At 45.7% G+C, this 26,014-nt stretch overlaps 1 protein-coding gene across 3 annotated transcripts in view; it reads right to left on the bottom strand.

Moving 5' to 3' along the window:
* Nucleotides 1-1,878: 1,878 nt before the first annotated feature.
* Nucleotides 1,879-26,014, bottom strand: part of ankrd28b (ankyrin repeat domain 28b) — a 42,197-nt gene continuing 18,061 nt past the window's right edge. For 2 of the 3 annotated variants that reach the window (XM_065027481.1, XM_065027483.1), the window contains 24 exons: nucleotides 23,120-23,198; nucleotides 22,437-22,507; nucleotides 22,118-22,318; nucleotides 20,668-20,755; nucleotides 14,995-15,137; nucleotides 14,573-14,785; nucleotides 14,093-14,171; nucleotides 12,247-12,361; nucleotides 11,843-11,989; nucleotides 11,445-11,513; nucleotides 11,175-11,315; nucleotides 10,847-10,958; nucleotides 10,615-10,641; nucleotides 10,365-10,439; nucleotides 9,616-9,817; nucleotides 9,063-9,150; nucleotides 8,725-8,842; nucleotides 8,296-8,515; nucleotides 7,261-7,432; nucleotides 6,970-7,115; nucleotides 6,777-6,859; nucleotides 6,619-6,701; nucleotides 6,391-6,482; nucleotides 1,879-3,731 (listed from right to left, as the gene is read on the bottom strand). In XM_065027481.1, coding sequence (XP_064883553.1) covers nucleotides 3,439-3,731; nucleotides 6,391-6,482; nucleotides 6,619-6,701; nucleotides 6,777-6,859; nucleotides 6,970-7,115; nucleotides 7,261-7,432; nucleotides 8,296-8,515; nucleotides 8,725-8,842; nucleotides 9,063-9,150; nucleotides 9,616-9,817; nucleotides 10,365-10,439; nucleotides 10,615-10,641; nucleotides 10,847-10,958; nucleotides 11,175-11,315; nucleotides 11,445-11,513; nucleotides 11,843-11,989; nucleotides 12,247-12,361; nucleotides 14,093-14,171; nucleotides 14,573-14,785; nucleotides 14,995-15,137; nucleotides 20,668-20,755; nucleotides 22,118-22,318; nucleotides 22,437-22,507; nucleotides 23,120-23,198 — 3,057 coding nt within the window. In that variant the 3' untranslated portion in view covers nucleotides 1,879-3,438. The remainder of the gene's footprint in view (nucleotides 3,732-6,390; nucleotides 6,483-6,618; nucleotides 6,702-6,776; nucleotides 6,860-6,969; nucleotides 7,116-7,260; nucleotides 7,433-8,295; nucleotides 8,516-8,724; nucleotides 8,843-9,062; nucleotides 9,151-9,615; nucleotides 9,818-10,364; nucleotides 10,440-10,614; nucleotides 10,642-10,846; nucleotides 10,959-11,174; nucleotides 11,316-11,444; nucleotides 11,514-11,842; nucleotides 11,990-12,246; nucleotides 12,362-14,092; nucleotides 14,172-14,572; nucleotides 14,786-14,994; nucleotides 15,138-20,667; nucleotides 20,756-22,117; nucleotides 22,319-22,436; nucleotides 22,508-23,119; nucleotides 23,199-26,014) is intronic. The other variant, XM_065027482.1, reaches the window with a different exon arrangement.

Here is a 26,014-nt window from a genome sequence, read left to right as displayed (position 1 = left end):
CATTGTTATATTTATCCTGATACCAGATTTGAATTTACGCAACCCTAACAGTTAACATATGTGTCTTGTCTCTTTGTGTGCAGGTATGTCTTTTACTTTGTCCGAATTATGTTCCGTATAATTTTACTTGTATTGTATGGTGTGCTGTGTTGATAATGGGATATGATAAAGGGTGAGTCGGTCAAGGATCGATGCAGACAAGGTGGTAGATTGTACGACAAGCGACAGGTTTATTCAGAGTGAAGATATCTGGTACAGCGTATATACGGGCCCCTCTGTTAGCTCATCAGAGACTAGCAGAAAGGAACCTTGCTAACAGTGAGTACAAGCTTCATATACAGAACAGAAAGTAGGTTGATTTCTAGGAGATCGGATCTTCGGATTGGATCAGGCTGGGGTGTAGTCATCCGGCATTGGCTCTGTTGTCTGTCCGTCATCTTAGAGTTCTGCCATGCCTGTTCTTGGTCGTCACACCATGTTCAGCTGAAAAGGAGATCTGGTGTGTGCGCTATCTTCAGTCACACAATGTTCGGCTGGGAGGGAGATTATGTGTGTGTGCTAGTTTGTCTCTAAGTCTAGGCTTTCTGCCAATCTGTGGGTGTCTTATCTGGGTGTCCTCGGCAGCTATGTGTGTACTGTATGTGCGTCGTCCCTGTCTTCTGGGGTCAGTGTGTAAGAACGTATGCGTCCCTGTCCTGTCCTCAAGAGTCCGTGTGTAATGTGTGTGTGTGAGAGATATCCTGTATGGGGCCCAACCTGTTTTACTATGAAAATACGTTGTCTCAGCTATAGTAGTGTAATGTCACCTACATAGGAATTAATAGTAATGTAATGTCACCTACATAGGAATTAGCAGTCCCTTACAGCTGTTGCGCATTGAATGTGTGCACGCAGCACCTGTTATTTCCTTTTGGCGCTCTTTTGCCTGACCTTTGGCTAGTAAGGTGCCCGAGAGCTAGGACCACGCCAAGGGTTAACATAATGTGTTGTCTCTTCGTGTGCTGGGCAAATAAAAATAATTCAACTAGCAGACCTTCAGTTGTGGCAGCGTCCTAATTAAAAGTACACAACTCAGAATGAACCACACGCTACAATTGCATAGACATATCAGTCAAAATACCTCCAAACAAGTCGTGGTATCAATAACAAGATACAAGCTGAAAATCTACGATTCTCCACACGCAGCTTATTGTTGCTAGCTGAGGTTTAGTCATAACAAGATACACGCATTCAGGCCATTGTTTTTCGTGACGTCAGCCAACCTGTGTATGGCTCTTGGATATAAGTAATGCACTAGCCTACATAGGGAATAGCGTGCAATTTACGACGTAAATATGAGGGTGGTGTTATAACCCTTGACCCACAGTAGATTCTAACGTACCTTTAACCAACTGTCAAGACTCCCCGGCCATAGACTTTGTCGTTTTTTATAAACAATATTTAATATAATTGAGAATTAAAAAATATAACATGCCTACCTTGAACACTTTCTTCTCCATGTCGTTGCAAAATCAGCACATTTCCTTGCCAAAATGAACGCTCCTCCAGCACGAGCGAGAATCAGACAACTGCTCCCGCGGTTTCTTATCAGTGAAGACTAACAATGCTGTACAGATTTGGGTTGAAAGCTCACCCATGGAAATCCTGCGAGTTGTAAATAATGTAGGTTATTATTGCCCTGAAAGTAATGTTGAGGACGCAATGCAAAATCAAATACATAACCCACACAGTTAGGCCAAGGTACATGCAATTTATCACTGCCAATAAGAGACCATTCTTGTTCCTTGTAGCCTTTCTTTTGGGTTATTGGCACCAGTCATTGCCTGACACCTAGAAATGGACTTATACTGCAGTTGTCACATAAAACAGAGACCATAGTTCATCATTAAATAACATAACTCATTTCTTTTATTACTCATAAAATATACAGCAATCTTCAGAAAGTGAAATAATTCATGGAAGTTTCAAATTGTCACTATTTCATATGTACATGCTAGTTTCATCATTTTAGAAGAAAGATAAGGAAACAAAAACCTGTGAACCTCCTGTTCCTGATTTGATGAACATAGCAAATGTTTTGTACATATTTCCAGTTAAAATGATCTTCAAAAAGAGACACATGGGGACTTGAACAAGCAATCACATAAAAGGATTGAGTGGTTTCATTTTTTGAAGTTAAAGCAAGCAAAACCTGTCAAAAACATTGATTATAAGATCAAAGACAAATAATATAGATATTTATTTTCCAACAGAAGAAAATCTAAATGCTGCTGTCCTACCATTGGTGTACAGTGTTTCTCCTCTCCAAGGGAGACATGTTTTCCACCTCACATGCCTCGGAATAATATCAGTGCTTTTCACAAACGTTGTAGTACTTAGTGTGCATCATTGTTTTCGCTCATACAGCTGCCCTTACTCTCCTAACCTCCCCTCAGTAACTAACGAAGGCACAAAATGACAAATATCACACGAAAGAATACATGAATGAATAATTTACTTTCTAAAATACTTTCTAGAGGGCAAAGGACAGGTAGGTTTAATAACACAAATGTAATATTTATCAATTTAAAAAGTCCTGTTGCTCACATACCGGTATGCAAAACTACATCCCAAATGGCACCCTATTTCCTTTGGAGTGCACTGCTTTTGACCAGAACCCTATGGGCCCTGTTCAACAGTAGTGTACTATTCAGTATACGGTTCCATTTAATTTTTGAAATTACTCATGAGAGCAAATACTACAATTTGTTGTTTCCCACAGAGCTTAAGACATGAATGATTTTATTAAAATGTGTTCATAGAAAATAAATGATTTCCCCTCCTCCCACATGGATTACAGACAAGAGGCTAGGTGCATTCTGACTGTCTTAGTGTGCGGATAAACATGACAATCACTCTCATGAAACTTAAATGAAACATCACTCATGTTTTTTCTCAGACCAATTTCTAGTAAAAACAGGTTTTAAAAAGGCTTCTTCCACATCTTTTGGTCCCTGTCTGTTTTGCTCTCAGTGAAGTGCTACTATCCCCTTGGACTACAGGTTATTGCCATCATAAGGTGTATGTCTGTCTGTTCGCCAGACAGTTTCTACCGTTTAGGACCTTTGTGGGTAAAGGTAAAGATGGGGTATAGCAGCAGCAGTTCCTCTGAAGTCCAGTATCTGCTGGAAGGGAACCTGGTGGTACGAGAGGATGAGTGTGGGCCAGCCAGCCTTTTGCACCTCCCCCTCTCCCTCCTTTTCTCTATTTGCGGGACTCTTAAGGCTCCTGTGCGGACTGTCTTGGCTCGTGCCCTCCCAAAGCTGGCTATGGTGATTTAAGACACGGTGTGTGTAGGTGTGTATTTGTTTGTGGCCTCTGCCCCACTTCGCTGTCCATCCGCCTGCACTTGCCTCCCTTCTTTCTGGCTCCCCTCCTGGGCAGCGACCACCACCACTCTCAGTAAGTCTCCGAGTCTGAGTCGTTGAGTTCCTCATCCTTGTAGAAGCCTTCGTCGTGGCCGCGGTGGCCGATGTTGTTGAAGCTGCAGTAGGAGCTGTGTTCGCTGCGCATTACGGGCAGGCTGTCGAAGGTAACACTCTTGGAGGGGCTGGTAGTGTAGTGGTTAATGGCACTGAAGGTCAGGCTGGGTGCCGGGGTGCAGGGGGACACGGGCATCATGGTGGCCAGGATCAGCGCCAGGCAGTCCGCCACGTCTTTGTTGGGGGCGCAGGCCAAGGCCGGCGTGTAACCTGAGGGGTACAAACAGAACCACAGAGGATAACTTCAGGAGCATCACTGTTTACAACAACACTTTTGGTGAAAAACATGAAATAACTTGGCATCTCCTAGCCTGGTGTTGAGACAATTTTATTTAACCAGGTAGGCCAGTTGAGAACAAGTTCTCATTTCCAACTGCGACCTGGCCAAGATAAAGCAAAGCAGTGCGACAAAAAAAACAGAGTTACACATGGGGTAAACAAAGTATAGTAAATAACAATAGAAACATCTATATACAGTGTGTGCAAATGGAGTAAGGTAAGGCATAAATAGGTCATAGTAGCAAAGTAATTACAATTCAGAAAATGAACACGAGTGATAGATGTGCAGATGATGATGTGCAAGTAGAAATACTGGTGTGCAAAAGAGCAGAAATGTAAATAAAAACAGTATGGGGATGAGGTAGGTAGTTGGATGGGCTGTGTACAGCTGCAGCGATTGGTGAGCTGCTCAGATAGCTGATGCTTAAAGTTAGTGAGGGAAATATAAGTCTCCAACTTTCTCCAACTCCAACTTTTTGCAATACGTTCCAGTTATTGGCAGCAGAAAACTGGAAGGAAAGGCGGCCAAAGAGGTGTTGGCTTTGGATGACATACCTGCTGCAGCGCGTGCTTCGGGTGGGTGTTATGATGACCAGTGAGCTGAGATAATGGCGAGCTTTACCTAGCAAAGACTTCTAGATGACCTGGAGCCAATGGGTCTGGCGACGAGAGCATACAGGATGCAGTGGTGGTTGGTATATGGGGCTTTGGTGACAAAACGGATGGCACTGTGATAGACTGCATCCAATTTGTTGAGTAGCGTATTTTGTAAATGACATCGCCGAAGTCGAGGATCGGTAGGATAGTCAGTTTTACGAGGGTATGTTTGGCAGCGTGAGTGAAGGAGGCTTTGTTGCAAAATATGAAGCCGATTCTAAATTTAATTTTGGATTGGAGATGCTTAATATAAGTCTGGAAGGAGAGTTTACAGTCTAGCCAGAAACCTAGGTATTTGTAGTTGTCCACATATTCTAAGTCAGAACCATCCAGAGTAGTGATGGGCGGGTGGGTGCAGGCAGTGATCGGTTGAAGAGAATGCATTTCGTTTTACCAGCGCGTAAGAGAAGTTGGAGGCCACGGAAGGAGTCGTATGGCATTGTAGCTCATTTGGAGGTTTGTTAACACAGTGTCCAAAGAAGTGCCAAGACATATACAGAATGGTATCGTCTGTGTAGAGGTGGATCAAGGAAATACCCGCAGCAAGAGCCACATCATTGATGTATACTGAGAAAAGAGTTCGCCCGAGAATTTAACCCTGTGGTACCCCCATAGAGACTGCCAGCGGTCCGGACAACAGGCCCTGAACTCTATCTGCAAAGTAGTTGATGAACCAGGCGAGGCAGTCATTTGAGAAACCAAGGCTGTTGAGTCTGCCGATAAGAATACGGTGATTGACAGAGTTGAAATCCTTGGCCAGGTCGATGAAGACCGCTGCACAGTACTGTCTTTTATCAATGGTGGTTATGATATCGTTTAGTACCTTGAGTGTGGCTGAGGTGCACCCGTCGTCAGCTCGGAAACCGGATTGCACAGCGGAGAAGATACGGTGGGATTCGAAATGGTCATTGATCTGTTTAACTTCACTTTTGAGATTTTGGAAAGGCAGGGCAGGATGGATACAGGTCTGTAACAGTTTGGTCTAGTATCACCCCCTTTGAAGAGGGAGATGACCGCGGCAGCTTTCCAATGAATCTCGGACGATACGAACAGACTAGTAATAGTTTTTTATTTTTCTCGTTATTTTACCAAGTAAGTTGAGAGAACAAGTTCTCATTTGCATCAACGACCTGGGGAATAGTTACAGGGGAGAGGAGGGTGATGAATGAGCCAATTGTAAACTGGGGATTATTAGGTGACCATGATGGTTTGAGGGCCAGATTGGGAATTTAGCCTGGACACCGGGGTTAACACCCCTAGTCTTACGACAAGTGCCATGGGATCTTTAATGACCTCAGAGAGTCAGGACACCCTTTTAACATCCCATCCGAAAGACTGCACCCTACACAGGGTAGTGTCCCCAATCACTGCCCTGGGGCATTGGGATATTTTTTAGACCAGAGGAAAGAGTGCCTCCTACTGACCCTCCAGCAGCACCTGGTCTCCCGTCCAGGGACTGACCAGGACCAACCCTGCTTAGCTTCAGAAGCAAGCCAGCAGAGGTATGCAGGGTGGTATGCTGCTGGTGTTGCAGCAATGGCAGCAGATCATTTTAGGGGGAGAGGGTCCAGATTGTCTAGCCCAGCTGATTTGTACAGGTCCAGTTTTTGCAGATCTTTCAGAACATCAGCTATCTGGATTTGGGTGAAGGAGAAGCTGGGAGGCTTGGGCAAGTAGCTGTGGGGAGTACGGAGCTGTTGGCTGGGGTAGCCAGGAGAAAAGCATGGCCAGCCGTAGAGAAATGCTTATTGAAATTCTTGATTTATTGGTGGTGACAGTGTATCCTAGCCTCAGTGCAGTGGGAAGCTGGGAGGTGCTCTTATTCTCCATGGACTTTAGTGTCCCAGAACTTTCCAAGCAGTGGAATAGAGAGAAACATCTGTGGACACATTGAGAAGAAAAGTACCAAAGAAAATGGTGTTACGGATCTTACCATTCTCATCGACTGCGAGCACGCTAGCACCCTTCGCTAGCAGCTCCTGCACCACCACGGTCAGACCATTTCTGGCTGCAACGTGTAACGGCCTGAGGGGAAAGTACCATCAGATTAGCCAGCAGAAAATTAGGATACCTCCCAAATGCCAGACTATTCCCTATATAGTGCACTTCTTCTGACCAAGGGCCCTATATGGCCCAATTAATGCAGCTGAACCATACGTACGTCTGTAAGGCTGCGTTAGTCGAGTTGATGAGGTTCCTGTCTGTAATCTTCTCCAATATCAACAAGGCACTGGTTTCATGCCCCTTTAAAAACAGAGTCAAACATGTCAGACAAAATTCAAACCAAAGAGAACATCATGTTCATGTGGGGTTGCTCACCTTACTGCAGGCCAGATGAAGAGCAGTGTTCTTGACTGCATCCTGCAGGGTGAGCTCTGCTTTGGCACTGCTCACCAACAGCTCTGAGACAGAGAAACATAAAAGGAATTACATTAGGAAATTAAGCTACTTATTCAAATTGTTGAACTTAAGCCGGCTGGCGAGGCAAAGCGGAGGAGAGGGGACTACATACCGACAGCGTTGGTTTGTCCGTTCTCAGCAGCCATCATGAGGGAGGTCTTCCCGGAGGCGTCGGGGGAGTTGACCTGGGCATTGTGACCTAGCAGCAGCTGAAGACACTCCACGTGGTCCGTGAAGGCTGCCGCATGCAGGGGGGTCCTGGAGAGAGGAAACTGTTTTCATTGATATTGAGTAGGAGTGTTATTATCAAGTATAGTTTCTACAATCCCTCATCCAACCCCAGAGGTCGTTTTCACAACATTATTCTCCAGAAGAAAAGGACGTTGTCGTGTGCCGTAGTTACCGGTTCTTGGTGTCAGTGGCGTTGACAATGGCTGGTCCCAGAGTGTCAATCAACATTTCTGCAGCCCCCTCGTTGTCGTTGATCACAGCACAGTGGAGGGGGCTGAAGGAGTTTCCCTCGGTCTTGTGGAAAACCTCCTGTTCCAGCAGCACCTCGACACACGTGTCATGGCCTAGTGGAAGATTAATTCTAAATTAAATGAATCAAAGTAATACGTTGCTCTAGCGGGAAACATTACATACAGCAAAAAGATGACGTCACTGTAGACCACAACAATACCCTCAGAGAAAGCAAAGGATCTGACAATGGTGAAGTCCCAAAAAAAAACGTTTTAGCTACAACATATACTATGTCAATACCTGACAAAGTTCTTTCAGTGTAAGCTCCACCACTGAGAGTCATAACCCTACTTCTCCCACAGTGTTGTAGTCTTGTTCATTCCCCCACATTGCTCCATCAAGACCAATCTAATGCTTTTCAATCCACAAGAGGGAGTGAATGAGTGCACACTTCTTGGAGAAGAGAATAGAGCTCCAGTCCAGTTAGTACCGTTGTAAGGCCTGCCTAATTCAGGGACATGTTTACAGTGTTGGAGGGGGAATCAGAATAGAGCTCCAGTCCAGTTAGTACCGTTGTAAGGCCTGCCTAATTCAGGGACATGTTTACAGTGTTGGAGAGGGAATCAGAATAGAGCTCCAGTCCAGTTAGTACCGTTGTAAGGCCTGCCTAATTCAGGGACATGTTTACAGTGTTGGAGGGGGAATCAGAATAGAGCTCCAGTCCAGTTAGTACCGTTGTAAGGCCTGCCTAATTCAGGGACATGTTTACAGTGTTGGAGGGGGAATCAGAATAGAGCTCCAGTCCAGTTAGTACCGTTGTAAGGCCTGCCTAATTCAGGGACATGTTTACAGTGTTGGAGGGGGAATCAGAATAGAGCTCCAGTCCAGTTAGTACCGTTGTAAGGCCTGCCTAATTCAGGGACATGTTTACAGTGTTGGAGGGGGAATCAGAATAGAGCTCCAGTCCAGTTAGTACCGTTGTAGCAGGCCCAGTGTAGTGGCGTGTAGCCCTGGTTGTCTGTGATGACAGGGAGGGTCTCCACTGACTGGGCTGCATGTAGGAGCCCCCCCAGCACCCCGATGTGTCCAGACGCCGCCGCCAGGTGAACAGGGGTCCGCCCCTTACAGTCCCGAACTAGGAAGCTGGCGCTGTGCTGCAGCAGGGCCTCCACACACTCCTCATGACCAGTCACCGCCTGGTAGGGTGGCGAGACAAGAATGGAATTGATTAAGTCATAATCAATTAAATAATAAGGAATCATAATAGGTATATTTGGGCATAATATATATTCCATGCTAGATCCCACACCAAAGCCATCCCTAGTAGTTCAATGGCCCCATCCTAGAACAGAACAAGCCTCCCCCTCTCTTTCTGTGTGTGAGTGTGTACAACTCTCCTCCTCACCCCTCTGTGTAGAGCTGTTCTGCCCCACTTGTCTTTGGCTTCTACGCTGGCTCCCTTGTTGAGCAGTGAGTACACACAGTCTGTGTGTCCGCTCAGCACCGACAGCATCAGAGGGGTTCTGATACACAAGACAACAGGTCATTTACAAACCGGTAATAACCAGGCTGAGTCCCAAATGGCAACCTATTCCCTATATGGTACACTACTTTTGACCTGAGCCCATAGGACTTTGGTTTAAAGTAGTGCACCAAGTAGGGAATAGGTTGTCATTTGGGATGTATCCCCAGTTTCAAAATCTCTTTTTTTCAGTAATTGTATCCAAAACCTAATTGACTTACTGTCCATTCCCATCTTGAACATCCACGGCACTCTGGAGGTCAGCATTTCCAATCAGCAAACGCAAACACTCCGAATGACCGTTGGTTGCTGGAGGATGAACAGAGAGGATATAAGAATGTCAGATGATTGACCGTTGGTAGCTAGAGGATGAACAGAGAGGATATGAGCAGATTGCTGGACGACAACCTTCACATGAACAGCTGGACGACTATAACCTTCACATGAACACAGATTTCTAGAACAGTGTTGGTAGATGCCATCCTCATGATGTTAACACAGCATATAATAAAGAATTTTGGGGCTTAGGCCATCGAAGCCTGTCACCTGTTAGCTGTGTACCTGGCTCTGGATAGAAGTCTCCCCTGTGCACTGATCTAGGATCAGCTTACCCTCCCTAGATCCTCAATCATTAGTGGAGAACATGACAAAAAATGACCTTAGATCAGTGTCTAGTGGGCATTTTCACACGATACCATGTAACATCCCTAGAGTGGATATTGTCGTCCTAGCAACATGACCAAACAAATGGCCATCTTGGTCAGGAAAACCTACCTGCAGCGTGGATGGGTGTCCTCTTCAGAGTGAAGTCTTTAACCAGGATGGAGGCTCCCTGGTTGATGAGGACGTCAACACACTCCACATGGCCTTTAAAGGCAGCCAGGTCCAGAGGGGTGCGCCCCTGGCTGTCCCTCACGTCTAGATCCAGCAGAGACTGAACCAGGACCTCCATAGCATGGTGGTGACCGTGGTACGCCTGAATAGAAACACAAACACAGTCTCAAGCAAAGTCCAGTGGTACGCCTGAATAAATATTCACTCTTAATATAATCAATGTCCTAGAGTAGACCCGTGGTACGCCTGAACAGAAATACAGTGCTAGACCTCTAAAGTAGACCAGAGTCTTTCAATCGGGAGCCCATTTTTGCTCCCGCCCAGCATCAACATCGGATGTTCCTGCCAAGCGTGGGATTGAGAAACAAACACTCTACTTCTCCTCTGAGGTTGATTAACTCAAATGGCAAAATAAGGAAATCGGCCTCATCATCACTGTGTAGAATATGCATGTATTTTACACTAATCAGGAATAGATCGGAATATGGTGTGCAAGTCTGTCTGGACAGTCAACTTCCTGTGGAAAATCTAGACCATGCTTGCATCCCAGATAGCACCCTATTCCCTATGTAGTGAACTACTTTTGATCAGGGCCTATAAGGATCTGGTCAAAAGTAGTGTACTAAATAGGGAATAGGGTGCCATTTGTCATATGGAGACCACTACAGGAGCAGGTAGGCTTTACTCACAGCGAGGTGTAGAGGGCTGATGGGAGCTCTGACATCAGAGTCGTTCAGGATGTCTGTCCCTGAGGTTTCCATTAGCTGAGGAAAGACAAGAACGGCCAGTTCAGACTTGTAACATATTTACTTGGAAGGTTAGTCTAGTAGCATGTGTAACATGGTAAATCTCAGTGACCAGCCTCTGCAGACATACTGGGGTGTTGCATCCATACCTTAAACAAGCAAGTGTGAGGAAAAGTTACCAACGGGCACTTACCACATCTAAAGGTGTTTCACTTGCAATCTGGAAAAAGAACATCAAGAGTGACGACAAACATGCAACCACACCTTAAAACCTACTGAATATCAATGACTATGTCCCAAATGGCAGCCTATTCCCTATATAGTGCACTACTTTTGACCAGAGCCCTATGGGCCCCACAGCCATTTGGGACGCAGGGAAAATGGTGTGGATGCAGGGCATCTAGTATCCTGTGGTTCTGACTCACCAGCTCCAGACAGAGGCGGTGTCCGTATGCAGACGCGTAATGCACTGCATTGTAGCCCTGATTGTCCCGGATCCCTGGGTTAGCATCGTTTCGCAGCAAATACTCCAGACACCTAGAGGTCAAGAGTTCACTAATCATTACACCAACATCAAGACAGACAGATAATCAAGCAGAGACACTTTTCCAAAGGAGACGTGGCCAAGCTTTCACACTGCTGATTGAACACTAGCGTGCATTCAAACACTCAACATACTCTCCAGACTACAGTGAAATGTGAAAGGTCACGGCACCACAACACACACAACAGTAAGAGGAGTGTGAGACGTACTTTCCGTCTGTATCGGAGGCAGCAGCGTAGTGGAGCGGGGTGCAGCCCCTCTTATCCAGGTCGTTCACACTGGCCCCAGACCCCACCAAGGCAAACAGACACTGGTAGTTACAGTTGGCTGCTGCATAATGCAGAGGACTCCTAGAAGAACACAAACAGTCAACAGAAACAGCTGATTGGAGATGCAAAACAATATATTCCATAATAATTCCTATATTCCCCATTATCATAAAGAACAAACATGAAAGTTATTTGATGCCACAGACAGACCTTCCGAAGCTGTCCTTTCTGTTGAAGTCTGCCCCTGTGTTGAGCAGCAGATTCAGACAGTCCAGGTTCCTGGTAACAAGATATCAAGTTTAGAAAGGCCCTCTGAGCTATCAGGTGCATGTTAACAATGAGAGAACCTGGAAAAAAAGAGAAACCTGTACACTGCTCTTGCTAGCATCACTGTTTTTATTAAGGCTAATAAAAGCTAGGATAAAAACAGTGATACTAGCAAGAGCAGTGTGCAGGTTTCTCTTCTCTTTCAGGAAGATAAAGACATTTTAGTCAATACCACCATAACATGGCGCCACATTATACAGAAATGATACTGCAGGAGGAGAGGGTTTTCCAGGTCATGAACTACATATTCCTTGGTGTAAAGCCTGGACCAGTCCACTCACCCTCCAGCTGCTGCAGCATGTAAACAGGTCCTTCCAAAGTCGTCAGGGGTGTCTATATCAAAGCCTGATGAGAGGAGCTTTCGACAGCAGTCAGAGAAACCACTGAGAGCAGCCAGGTGGAGGGGGAACATCCCATGGACGCCTCGTCTGCAACAACATTTTATACTTTAAGCAGACACTCTTATTCAGAGCGACATCCAGTTAATTCAGCTGAGTTTAGAAACAGCAGCACATCACAGTCCTCATTAAACCCTACTGCACACTGCAATGCCCAGTCTATCAACCACCCATACACCACAATGGAGGCCATTTCATGTGTTGAGCAGAGAGTCTCCAAGTAGGAATTCGGTCAATGACAGAATTGCAGATGCATGTTGCAGTATTGCTGGAAACTGTTCTCTTACTTGGCTGTGTCAGCACCGTTCGTGATGAGTGTATTGATGAGTAACTCGTGGCCGTAGCGAGCAGAGATGTGCAGGGGTGTGTTTCCATTCTTATCTTCACAGTCGATCTCAGCACCTAATACACACACACAATCAACCACTTGACCCTAGAGGCATCACGTAGCTAAATGTTCAACCACGTTGCAGTAACATTGCTCTGTGCCAGTGTATCATGGTTTGAAGACAAAAGACAAGATGCTGAAGAGCCTACTGGTTCATATATACACTGCTCAAAAAAAACAAAGGAAACACTTAAACAACACAATGTAACTCCAAGTCAATCACACTTCTGTGAAATCAAACTGTCCACTTAGGAAGCAACACTGATTGACAATAAATTTCACATGCTGTTGTGCAAATGGAATAGACAACAGGTGGAAATAGGCAATTAGCAAGACACCCCCAATAAAGGAGTGGTTCTGCAGGTGGTGACCACAGACCACTTCTCAGTTCCTATGCTTCCTGGCTGATGTTTTGGTCACTTTTGAATACTGGCGGTGCTTTCACTCTAGTGTTAGCATGAGACAGAGTCTACAACCCACACAAGTGGCTCAGGTAGTGCAGCACATCCAGGATGGCACATCAATGCGAGATGTGGCAAGAAGGTTTGCTGTGTCTGTCAGCGTAGTGTCCAGAGCATGGAGGCGCTACCAGGAGACAGGCCAGTACATCGGGAGACATGGAGGAGGCCGTAGGAGGGCAACAATCCAGCAGCAGGACAGCTACCTCCGCCTTTGTGCAAGGCGGAGCAGGAGGAGCACTGCCAGAGCCCTGCAAAATGACCTCCAGCAGGCCACAAACGGTCAGAAACAGACTCCATGAGGGTGGTATGAGGGCCCGACGTCCACAAGTGGGGGTTGTGCTTACAGCCCAACACTGTGCAGGACGCTTGGCATTTGCCAGAGAACACCAAGATTGGCAAATTCACCACTGGCGCCCTGTGCTCTTCACAGATGAAAGCAGGTTCACACTGAGCACATGTGACAGACGTGAGAGTCTGGAGATGCCGTGGAGAACGTTCTGCTGCCTGCAACATCCTCCAGCATGACCGGTTTGGCGGTGGGTCAGTCATGGTGTGGGGTGGCATTTCTCGGGGGGCCGCACAGCCCTCCATGTGCTCGCCAGAGGTAGCCTGACTGCCATTAGGTACCGAGATGAGCTCCTCAGACCCCTTGTGAGACCGTATGCTGGTGTGGTTGGCCCTGGGTTCCTCCTAATGCAAGACAATGCTAGACCTCATGTGGCTGGAGTGTGTCAGCAGTTCCTGCAAGAGGAAGGCATTGATGCTATGGACTGGCCCGCCCGTTCCCCAGACCTGAATCCAATTGAGCACATCTGGGACATCATGTCTCGCTCCATCCACCAACGCCACGTTGCACCACAGACTGTCCAGGAGTTGGCAGATGCTTTAGTCCAGGTCTGGGAGGAGATCCCTCAGGAGACCATCCGCCATCTCATCAGGAGCATGCCCAGGCGTTGTAGGAAGGTCATACAGGCACATGGAGGCCACACACACTACTGAGCCTCATTTTGACTTGTTTTAAGGACATTACATCAATGTTGGATCAGCCTGTAGTGTGGTTTTCCACTCATTTTGAGTGTGACTCCAAATCCAGACCTCCATGGGTTGATAAATTTGATTTCCATTGATAATTTGTGTGATTTTGTTGTCAGCACATTCAACTATGTAAAGAAAAAAGTATTTAATAAGAACATTTCATTCATTCAGATCTAGGATGTGTTATTTTAGTGTTCTCTTTATTTTTTTGAGCAGTGTATATTCTGTTGAGAGCATTCACAGACTCACCATTCTGGATGATGGCTTGAGATCTGGAGAAGCGTCCGTGGATGGCCGTCATGTGGAGGGGGGTCTTTCCATCTTTACTCTGCAGAGAGAGAGAGACAGATGGTTCACACTGCAGTCTGTGCTGCTGACCACAGGTGGAGGTGCGCTTTATTGCATTTAGTTTGTATTGTTAAGATTAATCCATTGGTATCTGAATGTATTTGGTCCAAGTCTACTAAGCCGTGTGCTGCATCAGTGACCCAAAGTAGTGCACTATAAAAGGAATAGGGTGCCATTTGGGATGCAGGTGTTGTCATCACAGCTTCTTACTCTGTGGGCCCTGGTCAAAAGTAGTGCACTATAAAAGGAAATAGGGTGCCATTTGGGATGCAAAGAGTGTCAGCACGGCTTCATACTCTGTGGGCCCTGGTCAATGGTAGTGCACTACATAGGGAACAGAGTGTCATTTGGTACAGACAGTTGATCATCCTGTCTCGTCACCTTGATGTTGACGTGGGCCCCGTTGCCCACCAGCAGCTCCAGGCAGAGCGCCCCGTGGCGCGAGGCGGCCGTGAAGTGGAGCGGGGCGAAACCCTTCTCGTTCACCTGGTTCACGTTGGCGCCGCACTCGATCAGCTCATTTACCACCACATCCTGGCCGTTGTAGCACGCCACATGGAGGGGGGTGTTACCGTACCCATTGGGCTCATTTATCTGGAGGGAGAAGAGGGTAGAGAGAGAAGGGGGGATAGAACAAAACATTCCTGATCTGGTCACTTGGTTAGGAAAAACCCCTGACCCGACACACTGGGTCCAAAGGAAATCATTCTACAACACATTAGAGCTCTGTCTTTTCGTGGAGTTGTAATTGAACAGTGACTACACAGTTGAATGCGGGGAGGTGTATGTATGCATTGACTCACATCCACCCCAAGGTCCAGGAGGTACTTGACCACACTGATCATGCCGCTGGAGGCTGCAGAGTGGAGAGGGGTGTAGGCCTTCTTGTCTTTACAGGACACCTCTGATCCATGAGAGGCCAGCAGTTTCACCACCTCAATGTGCCCTATGGGGGGGAAGAGAGTGTGTGAGACAGAGGGAGAGAGAAAAGAGAGAAACAGAGGTTAGTTTACAGTGGTACACAGCGTCACAAGCAATACCTACATGTTAGTTTAACTGAAACCATCTTATCAACATACTTAGTCCATCATTCTGACATAACACACTAGAGGTGGACCATACATCTGAGCTGTGAGGCTATCACACAGCCAATTCATTCACTCACTGGGATAAGGACATTTGTATTTATTATGGATCCCCATCAGCTGCTGCCAAAGTTTATACAATATTCAAACATTTGATTCTCAGATGTCACAACACATTGTGTGCTCTCAGGCCCCTACTCCACCACTACTACACATCTACAGTACTAAATCCATGTGTATGTACAGTCGTGGCCAAAAGTTTTGAAAATGACACAAATATTAATTTTGTGTGATGGCAATTTGCACATACTCCAGAATGTTATGAAGAGTGATCAGATGAATTGCAATTAATTGCAAAGTCCCTCTTTGCTATGCAAATGAACTGAATCCCCCAAAAACATTTCCACAGCATTTCAGCCCTGCCACAAAAGGACCAGCTAACATCATGTCAGTGATTCTCTCGTTAACACAGGTGTGAGTGTTGACGAGGACAAGGCTGGAGATTACTCTGTCATACTGATTGAGTTCGAATAACAGACTGGAAGCTTCAAAAGGAGGCTGGTGCTTGGAATCATTGTTCTTCCGCTGTCAACCATGGTTACCTGCAAGGAAACACGTGCAGTCATCATTGCATTGCACAAAAAGGGCTTCACAGGCAAGGATATTGCTGCCAGTAAGATTGCACCTAAATCAACCATTTTTTGGATCATCAAGAACTTCAAGGAGAGCGGTTCAATTGTACAGAGCTTGCTCAGGAATGGCAGCAGGCAGGTGTGAGTGCGTCTGCATGCACAGTGAGGCGAAGACTTTCGGAGGATGGCTTGGTGCCAAGTAGGGCAGCAAAGAAGACACTTCTCTGGAAAAGCATCAGGTATATACTATATATATATATATATATATATATATATATACACACTGATATTCTGCAAAAGGTACAGGGATTGGACTGCTGAGGACTGGGGTAAAGTAATTTTCTCTGATGAATCCCCTTTCCAATTGTTTGGGGCATCCGGAAAAAAGCTTGTCCGGAGAAGACAAGGTGAGCGCTACCACCAGTCCTGTGTCATGCCAACAGTAAAGCATCCTGAGACCATTCATGTGTGGGGTTGCTTCTCAGCCAAGGGAGTGGGCTCACAGCCATGAATAAAGAATGGTACCAATGGTACCAACACATCCTCCGAGAGCAACTTCTCCCAACCATCCAGGAATAGTTTGGTAATGAACAATGCCTTTTCCAGGATGATGGGGCACCTTGCCATAAGTCAAGAGTGATAACTAAGTAGCTCGGGGAACAAAACGTTGATATTTTGGGTCCATGGCCAGGAAACCCCCCAGACCTTAATCCCACTGAGAACTTGTGGTCAATCCTCAAGAGGCAGGTGGACAAACAAAAACCCACAAATTCTGACAAACTCCAAGCATTGATTATGCAAGAATGGGCTGCCATCAGTCAGGATGTGGCCCAGAAGTTAATTGACAGCATGCCTGGGCGGATTGCAGTGGTCTTGAAAAAGAAGGGTCAACACTGCAAATATTGACTCTTTGCATCAACTTCATGTAATTGTCAATACAAGCCATTGACACTTATGAAATGCTTGTAATTATACTTCAGTATTCCATAGTAACATCTGACAAACATATCTGAAGACACTGAAGCAAACTTTGGAAATTAATATTTGTGTCATTCTCAAACTTTTGGCCACAACTGTATAGTGCCATGTGTGTGTGCGCGCATGCATCTGTGCCAATGTTTGTGTTGCTTCACAGTCACCGCTGTTCCATAAGGTGTTTTTTTAATCTGGTTTTTTTTTTCAATCAAATTTTACTGCTTATGTCAGTTACTTGATGTGGAATCGAGTTCCATGTAGTCATGGCACTATGCAGTACTGTGTGCCTCCCATAGTCTGTTCTGGACTTGGGGACTGTAAAGAGACCTCGTGGCATGTCTTGTGGGGTATGCATGGGTGTCCGAGCTGTGTGCCAGTAGTTTAGACAAGACAGCTCAGTGCATTCAACATGTCAATACCTTTCATAACTAAAAGTAGTGATGAAGTCACTCCACTTTCAGCCAGGAGAGATTGACATGCATATTATTCATATTAGCTCTCTGTGTACATCCAAGAGCCAGCTGTGCTGCTCTGTTCTGAACCAATTGCAAAGTCCTTTTTTGTGGCACCTGACCACACGACTGAACAGTAGTCAAGGTGCGACAAAACTAGGGCCTGTAGGACCTGCCTTGTTGATAGTGTTGCTAAGGCAGAGCATCGCTTTATTATAGACAGACTTCTCCCCATCTTAGCTACTACTGCATCAATATGTTTTGACCATGACAGTTTACAATCTAGTGTTACTCCAAGCAGTTTAGTCATCTCAACTTGCTCAATTTCCACATTATTTAGTACAAGATTCAGTTTTTTTGTTTTGTTTCGTTCCAAATACAATACTTTTAGTTAGAAATATTTTAGGGCTAACTTATTCCTAGCCAACCACTGAAACTGCAGCTCTTTGTTGAGTGTTGCAGTCATTTCAGTCGCTGTAGTAGCTGACGTGTGTAGTGTTATGACATCCGCATACATAGACACTCTGGCTTTACTCAGTCAGTGGCATGTTGTTAGTAAAAAATAAAAATAAAAAGCAGCAAGGGGCCTAAACAGCTACCCTGGGGAATTCCTGATTCTAACTGGATTATATTTGATAGGCTTCCATTAAAGAACACCCTCTGTGTTCTGTTAAACAAGTAACTCCTTATCCACATTATAGCAGGGGGTATAAAGCCATAAGACATACGTTTCTCCAGCAGCAGACTATGATCAATAATGTCAAAAGCTGAACTGAAGTCTAACAAGACAGCCCCCACAATCATTTTATCATAAATTTATCTCAGCCAATCAGTCATTTGTGTAAGTCAAATCAAATGTTATTTGTCACATACACATGGTTAGTAGATGTTAATGCGAGTGGAGCGAAATGCTTGTGCATCTAGTTCCGACAATGCAGTAATAACCAACGAGAAATCTAACTTAACAATTTCACAACAACTACCTTATACACACAAGTGTAATTTGTAAGTCGCTCTGGATAAGAGCGTCTGCTAAATGACTTAAATGTAAATGTAAATGGATAAAGAATATGTACAGAAAAAAATGTATGAATGAGTGATGGTACAGAACGGCATAGGCAAGATGCAGTAGATGGTATAGAATACAGTATATACATATGAGATGAGTAATGTAGGGTATGTAAGCATTGTTTAAAGTGGCTTGTGATACATTTTTACATCAATGTTTCCATTATTAAAGCGGCTGGAGTTGATGCAGTATGTTGGTAGCAGCCACTCAATGTTCGTGGTGGCTGTTTAACAGTCCGATGTCCTTGAGATAGAAGCTGTTTTTCGGTCTCTCGGTCCCTGCTTCGATACACCTGTACTGACCTCAGCTTCTGGATGATAGCGGGGTGAACAAGCAGTGGCTCGAGTGGTTGTTGTCCTTGATGATCTTTATGGCCTTCCTGTAACATCGGGTGGTGTAGGTGTCCTGGAGGGCAGGTAGTTTTCCCCCGGTGATGTGTTGTGCAGACCTCACTACCCTCTGGGGAGCCTTACGGTTGGGGGCGGAGCAGTTGCCATACCAGGCGGTGATACAGCCCGATAGGATGCTCGCGATTGTGCATCTGTAGAAGTTTGTGAGTGCTTTTGGTGACAAGCCGAATTTCTTCAGCGTCCTGAGGTTGAAGAGGCGCTGCTGCGCCTTCTTCACGATGCTGTCTGTGTGGGTGGACCAATTCAGTTTGTCCGTGATGTGTACGCCGAGGAACTTAAAACTTACTACCCTCTCCACTACTGTCCCGTCGATGTGGATTGGGTGGTGCTGCATCTGCTGTTTCCTGAAATCTATGATCATCTTCTTTGTTTTGTTGACGTTGAGTGTGAGGTTATTTTCCTGACACCACACTCCAAGGGCCCTCACCTCCTCCCTGTAGGCCGTCTCGTCGTTGTTGGTAATCAAGCCTACCACTGTAGTGTCGTCTGCAAACTTGATGATTGAGTTGGAAGCGTGCATGGCCACGCAGTCGTGGGTGAACAGGGAGTACAGGAGAAGGCTCAGAACACGCCCCAGTGTTGAGGATCAGTGGGGTGGAGATGTTGTTACCTACCCTCACCACCTGGGGGCGGCCCGTCAGGAAGTCCAGTACCCAGTTGCACAGGGCAGGGTCGAGACCCAGGGTCTCGAGCTTGATGACGAGTTTGGAGGGTACTATGGTGTTAAATGCTGAGCTGTAGTCAATGAACAGCATTCTCACATAGGTATTCCTCTTGTCCAGATGGTTAGGGCAGTGTGGTTGCGATTGAGTCATCTGTGGACCTATTGGGGCAGTAAGCAAATTGGAGTGGGTCTAGAGTGTCAGGTAGGGTGGAGGTGATATGGTCCTTGACTAGTCTCTCAAAGCACTTCATGATGACGGAAGTCGGGTAACCTTTTGGTTACTAGTCCAACGCTCTAACCACTAGGCTACCTGTCGCCCCAAGCTTGATGATAGCCAGTCAATATTTAAATCACCAAGAAAATATACTTCTGTTGATATCACATACATTCTCCCGATACTGACTGTTAGCACTTGGTGGTCTATAGCAGCTTCCCACAAGAATGGGCTTTAGGTGAGGCAGATTAACCTGTAGCCATATTACTTCAACAGTATTTAACATTAGATCGTCTAAGATTTACAGGAATATGGTTCTGAATATAGACTGCAACACCACCTCTGTTGGCATTTCTGTCTTTTCGGTAGATGTTATAACCATGTATTGCTACCACTGTATCATCAAAGGTATTATCTAAGTGAGTTTCAGAGAGTCAAAACATGAATGTCATCTATTACAAGCAAGTTATTGACTTCATGGACCTTGTTTCTTAGGCTACGTATGTTAATGTGGGCTATTTTTAATCATTTTTATTTTTTGCTTGATTGATAAGCTTCCCAGGAAAGCATTAAAAACAGAGGTAGACTTACTCATGCTATTTACATTGGAGCTAAAGTGGGCTTCCTACTATTGCACACCACCTCAGTGCTAACAGTGTAACTCTGGTTTATAGGGGCTCATGATTACTGCATACAATAGCTGTAGGATAAACAGATGTAGTCGGGTGCAATTAGGGGTACATCAATTAAATTACTTACATTGTGTTTGCCAATGCCCCTAAGATCACGTACATTTGATGCAGAATGACGACTCATTGTCACAACGGTGGTGACTAACTGAGCTGGTCTTGGATCATTTACCAGTCAATGTTTCAACGCAGCCTTGAAATGCCTGGACAGAGTCCAGGAGCCAAGATGATTTGGATGGACTCCGTCACATTAGTCAGAATGTAAATGATGTGGTCAACTCATTACCCATGTAAGCAGCCCAGTGGATTGCTCGGCGGTCCTTCTTGTCAAAAGCATTAATGTTGGCTCCTCTGGAGAGAAGCAGCCTCACCATCTAACAGGAAAAGGAGAGAAACAAAAACACAGGCTGAGGATAACTAAAGCAAAATCTGCTCAAATCTGGCGTCAAAGCCTCTCTTGAACAAACTCAAGCATACAACTAGGGCTGTGACGGTCATGGGACTTCCGGTGTCGGTGACTGGTGTGCCGTATGTACAGTCATCGACATAACTGACAGCAGACGGACGGACGAAATATTACAGTGTTCAGGCCTAACTGTCTTGCACATAGGCGTGCAAACCTCAAGTTAAGGGGAAGCTAATTTTCACCATGAATATATAAAGCATTCTATGCATCATGACATTTTTGTTAATGTGATTAGTAAATTGGATAGTCATCATTTAGGCTAATAATATAACTGAATCACTGTTCGCAAAAAAACGTCTGTTCAATGCAGTGTGTGGTGGAGTAAGGCTAGGCTTTATCAGATATGTTTCTTTCATGGGAAAAGTCATTTTTTATCATGCAATTCTACTACACTTTATACAACTAAAGAGATTAGCAGAATCTTGTTCAATATGACTTTCAAGTGGCACTGACCCAGGGATAAAGAAAGTGAATATGCACACTCACCGGGGATATAGCCGATGCCAAAAATACTGTTCGCTCAATTAAGTTCAGAATCTTGATAACTTATAGACAGATTAGTATTTTCTTTGAAGCAATAGCCAATTGCTTTCCAAACTATGTTAGCCTACAGGTTTTGCGCATATTCTGCAAACAGGCTGGTCCAAGTCATCTGGGTCTCCATCGTCATTAGGTTTGAAACTGAAATGTGCCCAAAAAGGTGATGATACGCTTTTTTTGTTGTTGCAATGAGAGCCATCTTTTTCACCTTACTCCTCCAACCTACTGTAACAATGAGAAAGGTCAGCGGTGAAGGGCAGAGGCTACCCACCCACTCCCAGCCTGTAGGTGATAGATCTATAGATACTATAGTTAGCCCCCGGTCCTCACGTTTCCCCTCATCCCCAATGAACTGAATTGACCTTCAAAATATTCCCTCCTATCAGCACATAGCAGATCTGCTCTGAGTGTGGCACATCAAAATATAGTTGGAGAAGAGATGTATACAGTTTAATAGATGGACTAAGTCAGCAAAACAATAATTATTTACCACTGCTGCTATGGGTAAAGTATATCTACATCAAAATAAAGTTGATAAAAACATGTTGGCATTTTTGACGGTAATTTTATTTTCATGGTGGTCTTCATCTAAAACTGTCAAGGTTATCCAATTACCGTCACAGCCCTACATACAACCAATGTAGCTAATCGGATGCACCATAAACCTGGGGATAGGACAGGTATAAAGTGTAGACTACAGTGTGTAATCATGTCCATGCTAATTGCTAACCTCCAGGTGTCCGCTGAAGGCTGCATGGTGCAGCGCCGTGCGCCCGGCCCGGTCCGACACGTTCACATTGCTGAGGAGAGGGACCAGGGCCTCAGCACAGCGGACCGCCTTATTGGCCGCAGCAATGTGGAGCGGCGTTTGCCAGTTCTTGTCCCTGGCGTTCACATCAGCAGAGTGTTTCAATAGCATCTGGACTGCCTCCTACAGGAGCACAGTTCAAACCATGTTCAACTTTGTATAAAGTGCATTTTAAAATCACAACACACTTAACAGTAAAACACTTATGCACAGGTGTGTGTGTCTGTATCAGTACACGTACCTCACTGCAGGAAGCCACGGCCCGGTGCAGAGGAGTGAGCCACTTGTTGTCTTTGGCATTTACTCTGGCTCCTGGGACACAGACAGAAAGACAGGTGACAGACCGACAAAGGGGGACGGGGGAGACGGGGACGTGGGTTAGTTAGGCCACTGGGGATATTAAGGCAACATCTTAAATAGCTGGAGCACAGAAAGGATGTGTCCAAAACACCCTAATGCCTTTATAGTGCACTACTTCTGACCAGGTCCCATAGGCCTACCCATAGGGCCCAGGTCAAAAGTAGTGCACTATATAGGGAATAGGGTGCCACTTAGAATGCACTCAAAGCCTCTTGTAGAGAGCTATTCTGGGAATTGGACTTTCATTACACAGCAACACTGAAGAAAATGTCATGTCACTGAGAGGAGTAGAAGGAGCTCAGCCAACGTGAGACGAGGTGCAACCAAAATCATGAGGACATTTGGGAGGAACAGGTGCGATGAATTAAAATCTTGATACTTCACTAATCAAGTTAAAATGTGGACGTTTCAGCTGTCAATGTCCTTCAGTATAATGACTTAATTTTTGTAAATACATCGACTGCACATAAGATCTTAATGGTAAGTATGAGGGAAACGGTCACATTCAAACACAAGCTTCAAAACAGAAGTCAGTGTAATCCTTCTCTTCAATGATAACCGTACCTGATAGTATGAGTAGCTCTAGAATTTCTGCATCTCCTAGATAGGCAGCGGCATGCAACGGTGTCCGCTTCTCATTGTCCTGTAAGGGAAGAGCCAAGAAGCGTTATAGCTGTTTCATATTCAGCTAGTATGGATACATTTGATTTTAATTGTACTCGTTTATACTTTGTTATGGCTTGGATACTTCAGATGACAGCTAGATATTTATAGCTCTAACTTCAACAGTGAAAAAAAGTATGCTATTGTACAAAGTACACTACCTTTCAAAAGTTTGGGGTCACTTAGAAATGTCCTTGTTTTTTGAAAGAAAAGCTACATTTTCATCCATTAAAATATCAAATTGATTAAAAAAAATTGTGTAGATATTGTTAATGTTGGAAATAACTATTGTAGCTGGAAACGGCTGATTTTCAATGGAATATCTACATAGGCGTACAGATGCCCATTATCAGCAACCATCACTCCTGTGTTCCAATGGCACGCTGTATTAGCTAATTCAAGTTTATCATTTTAAAAAGGCTAATTGATCATTAGAAAACCCTTTTGCAATTATGTTAGCACAGATGAAAACTATTGTCCTGATTAACTTTTTTAGGATATGGGGCAGCATTCGGAATTTTGGATGAAAAGCATGCCCAAAGTAAACTGCCTGCTACTCAGGCCCAGAAGCTAGGATATGCATATAATTGGTCAATTTGGATAGAAAACCCTCTAAAGTTTCCAAAACTGTTCAAATGTCTGAGTGAAATGGCGGGCGAAAACATGAGGAAAATCCATCCAGGAAGTGCTATTATTTTGAAATGGCTGTTCCATTTAAAGCCTATCCAATGGTTATGACCCAGATGGCATTCCCTATGGCTTCCACTAGCTGTGAACAGTCTTTAGACATTGTTTCGGGCCTTTATTCTGAAAAATTAGGGAGAATGAGCAGTTTCAATGAGAGGCCAGTGGAAAGTCCCCAACCGGTTTGGTGCGCAATCCCGAGAGCGCGCCTTGTTGTTGTTTTTTATATTGACGACGCTATTGTTCGGTTGAAATATTATCAATTATTTAGGCTAAAAACAACCTGAGGATTGATTATAAACATTGTTTGACATGTTTCTATGAACTTTACAGATACTATTATTTCAATTAAAAATCATAAAAAAAATATATAAATAACCTTGTCAACATCTTGACTATATTTCCTATTCATTTTGCAACTAATTTCATGTATGTCTTAATGAAAAAACAAAGGTTACGTATGTAACCACGGTTATGTGAGCGGTCCGTCTGCCTTGAACCCGGGGCCTGAGGAGGCGGCATGAACCGTCTCAGGGTCTCCGGTCCCTATGAACCTCAAACGTCAGCCCTGGGGTGATGGGGAGAGTAGCAAATGTGTTCTGAGAGCAGCTGGCAGACGGGATTGGGCCAGCCAGAGATGGTGCTAGGAGGTAATCACCTGCGCCATGGCCCGTCCGTTGGAGCAGGCCACATCCCTCTGGAGCAGGGAAAGCAGGAGACACCCCTCCATCGCGTCCCGGAAGAGCTCCTCTGTGCCCCCCTGCAGCCGGGGCAACAGAGTCTGCAGGTAGGCCTGCAGCATGGCCGCATTGGTAAGGCGGCCAAGAGAGCAGAGGGACCCATGTGGCTTTCAAGTCCGCATTAAAGACTGAGGGGGTCCCGGCTTCAGCCGCGGATTCCGCCCTATAATCTCCCAGTCCGGGAGGACAATGGCAGCTATCATGGTGTCCATGCTTGGGTACTCCCGGAGACCGAGTGACTCTGCACCCTGCAACATAACTCCCTGGTCCAGTCTCTGTTGTGAGTCGGGAAGCACCCCCTGGCAGAGGCCCAGCTCTCCTGCAAGGCCTCACAGAACTCAGCAGAGATGGGGACAAATGGAGAGTCATAAATGTCCACTAGTTTGATGTCCAGTGCAGAGGCTACCCGAGTGAGTAGGCCCCTCAAAGCCTCTCGAGGCGATGAAGCCTCACTGCCGGCTTCTGATGGCCCGTCAGCCTGGTAGCCCCGCTCACAGAGGTGAACAGTCTCAGCATCGTCCCACAGGAACAGCCCATCACTGGCCAACAGGGAACAGCTGTTGTCGCCATCGAAGCTATCAACCTCCTGACGCAGGGCATGCCGCCCTCCGTTCAAGTTTGTCCCAGTGGTCCGACTCCTGCCCCCATCCAGGACTGGCAGCAGAAGAGCTCTGCCTGCAGTGGCTCCAGCCACGCTACTGGACTCAGTAGCGGGACTAACAGCTCGCTGGCGCACCACTCCTGAGGGAAGGAGTTCATCCCCAGCCTGTGCCTGGCCGACCCACTCGCACATGGCCTCCAATCACACCAGGCGCTCTGAGAACACCACACAAAACAGGCATCCAGTAAGGCACTCCACCGCCCTCTCCGTGTGGCTCAAACCCAGGCAATGCATTCACAAGGAATGCGGATCTCCAGGGGGGGATGCCACCATTACACCTATCAAAGGGAAGCCATAAGCTCAGCCAAGCCAGCAAGGCCACGGAGCAGGGGTCTGACACCCTGGGAGAGCTTATATCGTGACCCGCTTCGAGGAATAGGAACCCTGTTAGGGACGACACAACAGTGGTAGGCCTGATAACCGACAATGACAAGACAGCCTATAGGGAGGAAGTCAGAGACCTGGCCGGGTGGTGCCAGAATAACAACCTATCCCTCAACGTAACCAAGGCTAAGGAGATGATTGTGGACTGCAGGAAAAGGAGACCCGAGCACGCCCCTATTCTCATCGACGGGGCTGTAGTGGAGCAGGTTGAGAGCTTCAAGTTCCTTGGTGTCCACATGAACAACAAACTAGAATGGTCCAAACACACCAAGACAGTCGTGAAGAGGGCACGACAAAGCCTATTCCCCCTCAGGAAACTAAAAAGAT

The sequence above is a fragment of the Oncorhynchus nerka genome, linkage group LG14, assembly GCF_034236695.1.
Source record: "Oncorhynchus nerka isolate Pitt River linkage group LG14, Oner_Uvic_2.0, whole genome shotgun sequence".
Lineage (NCBI taxonomy): Eukaryota > Metazoa > Chordata > Actinopteri > Salmoniformes > Salmonidae > Oncorhynchus > Oncorhynchus nerka.
Note: the sequence above shows the minus strand (reverse complement) of the source record. Positions and strands in the feature narration are given on the sequence as shown.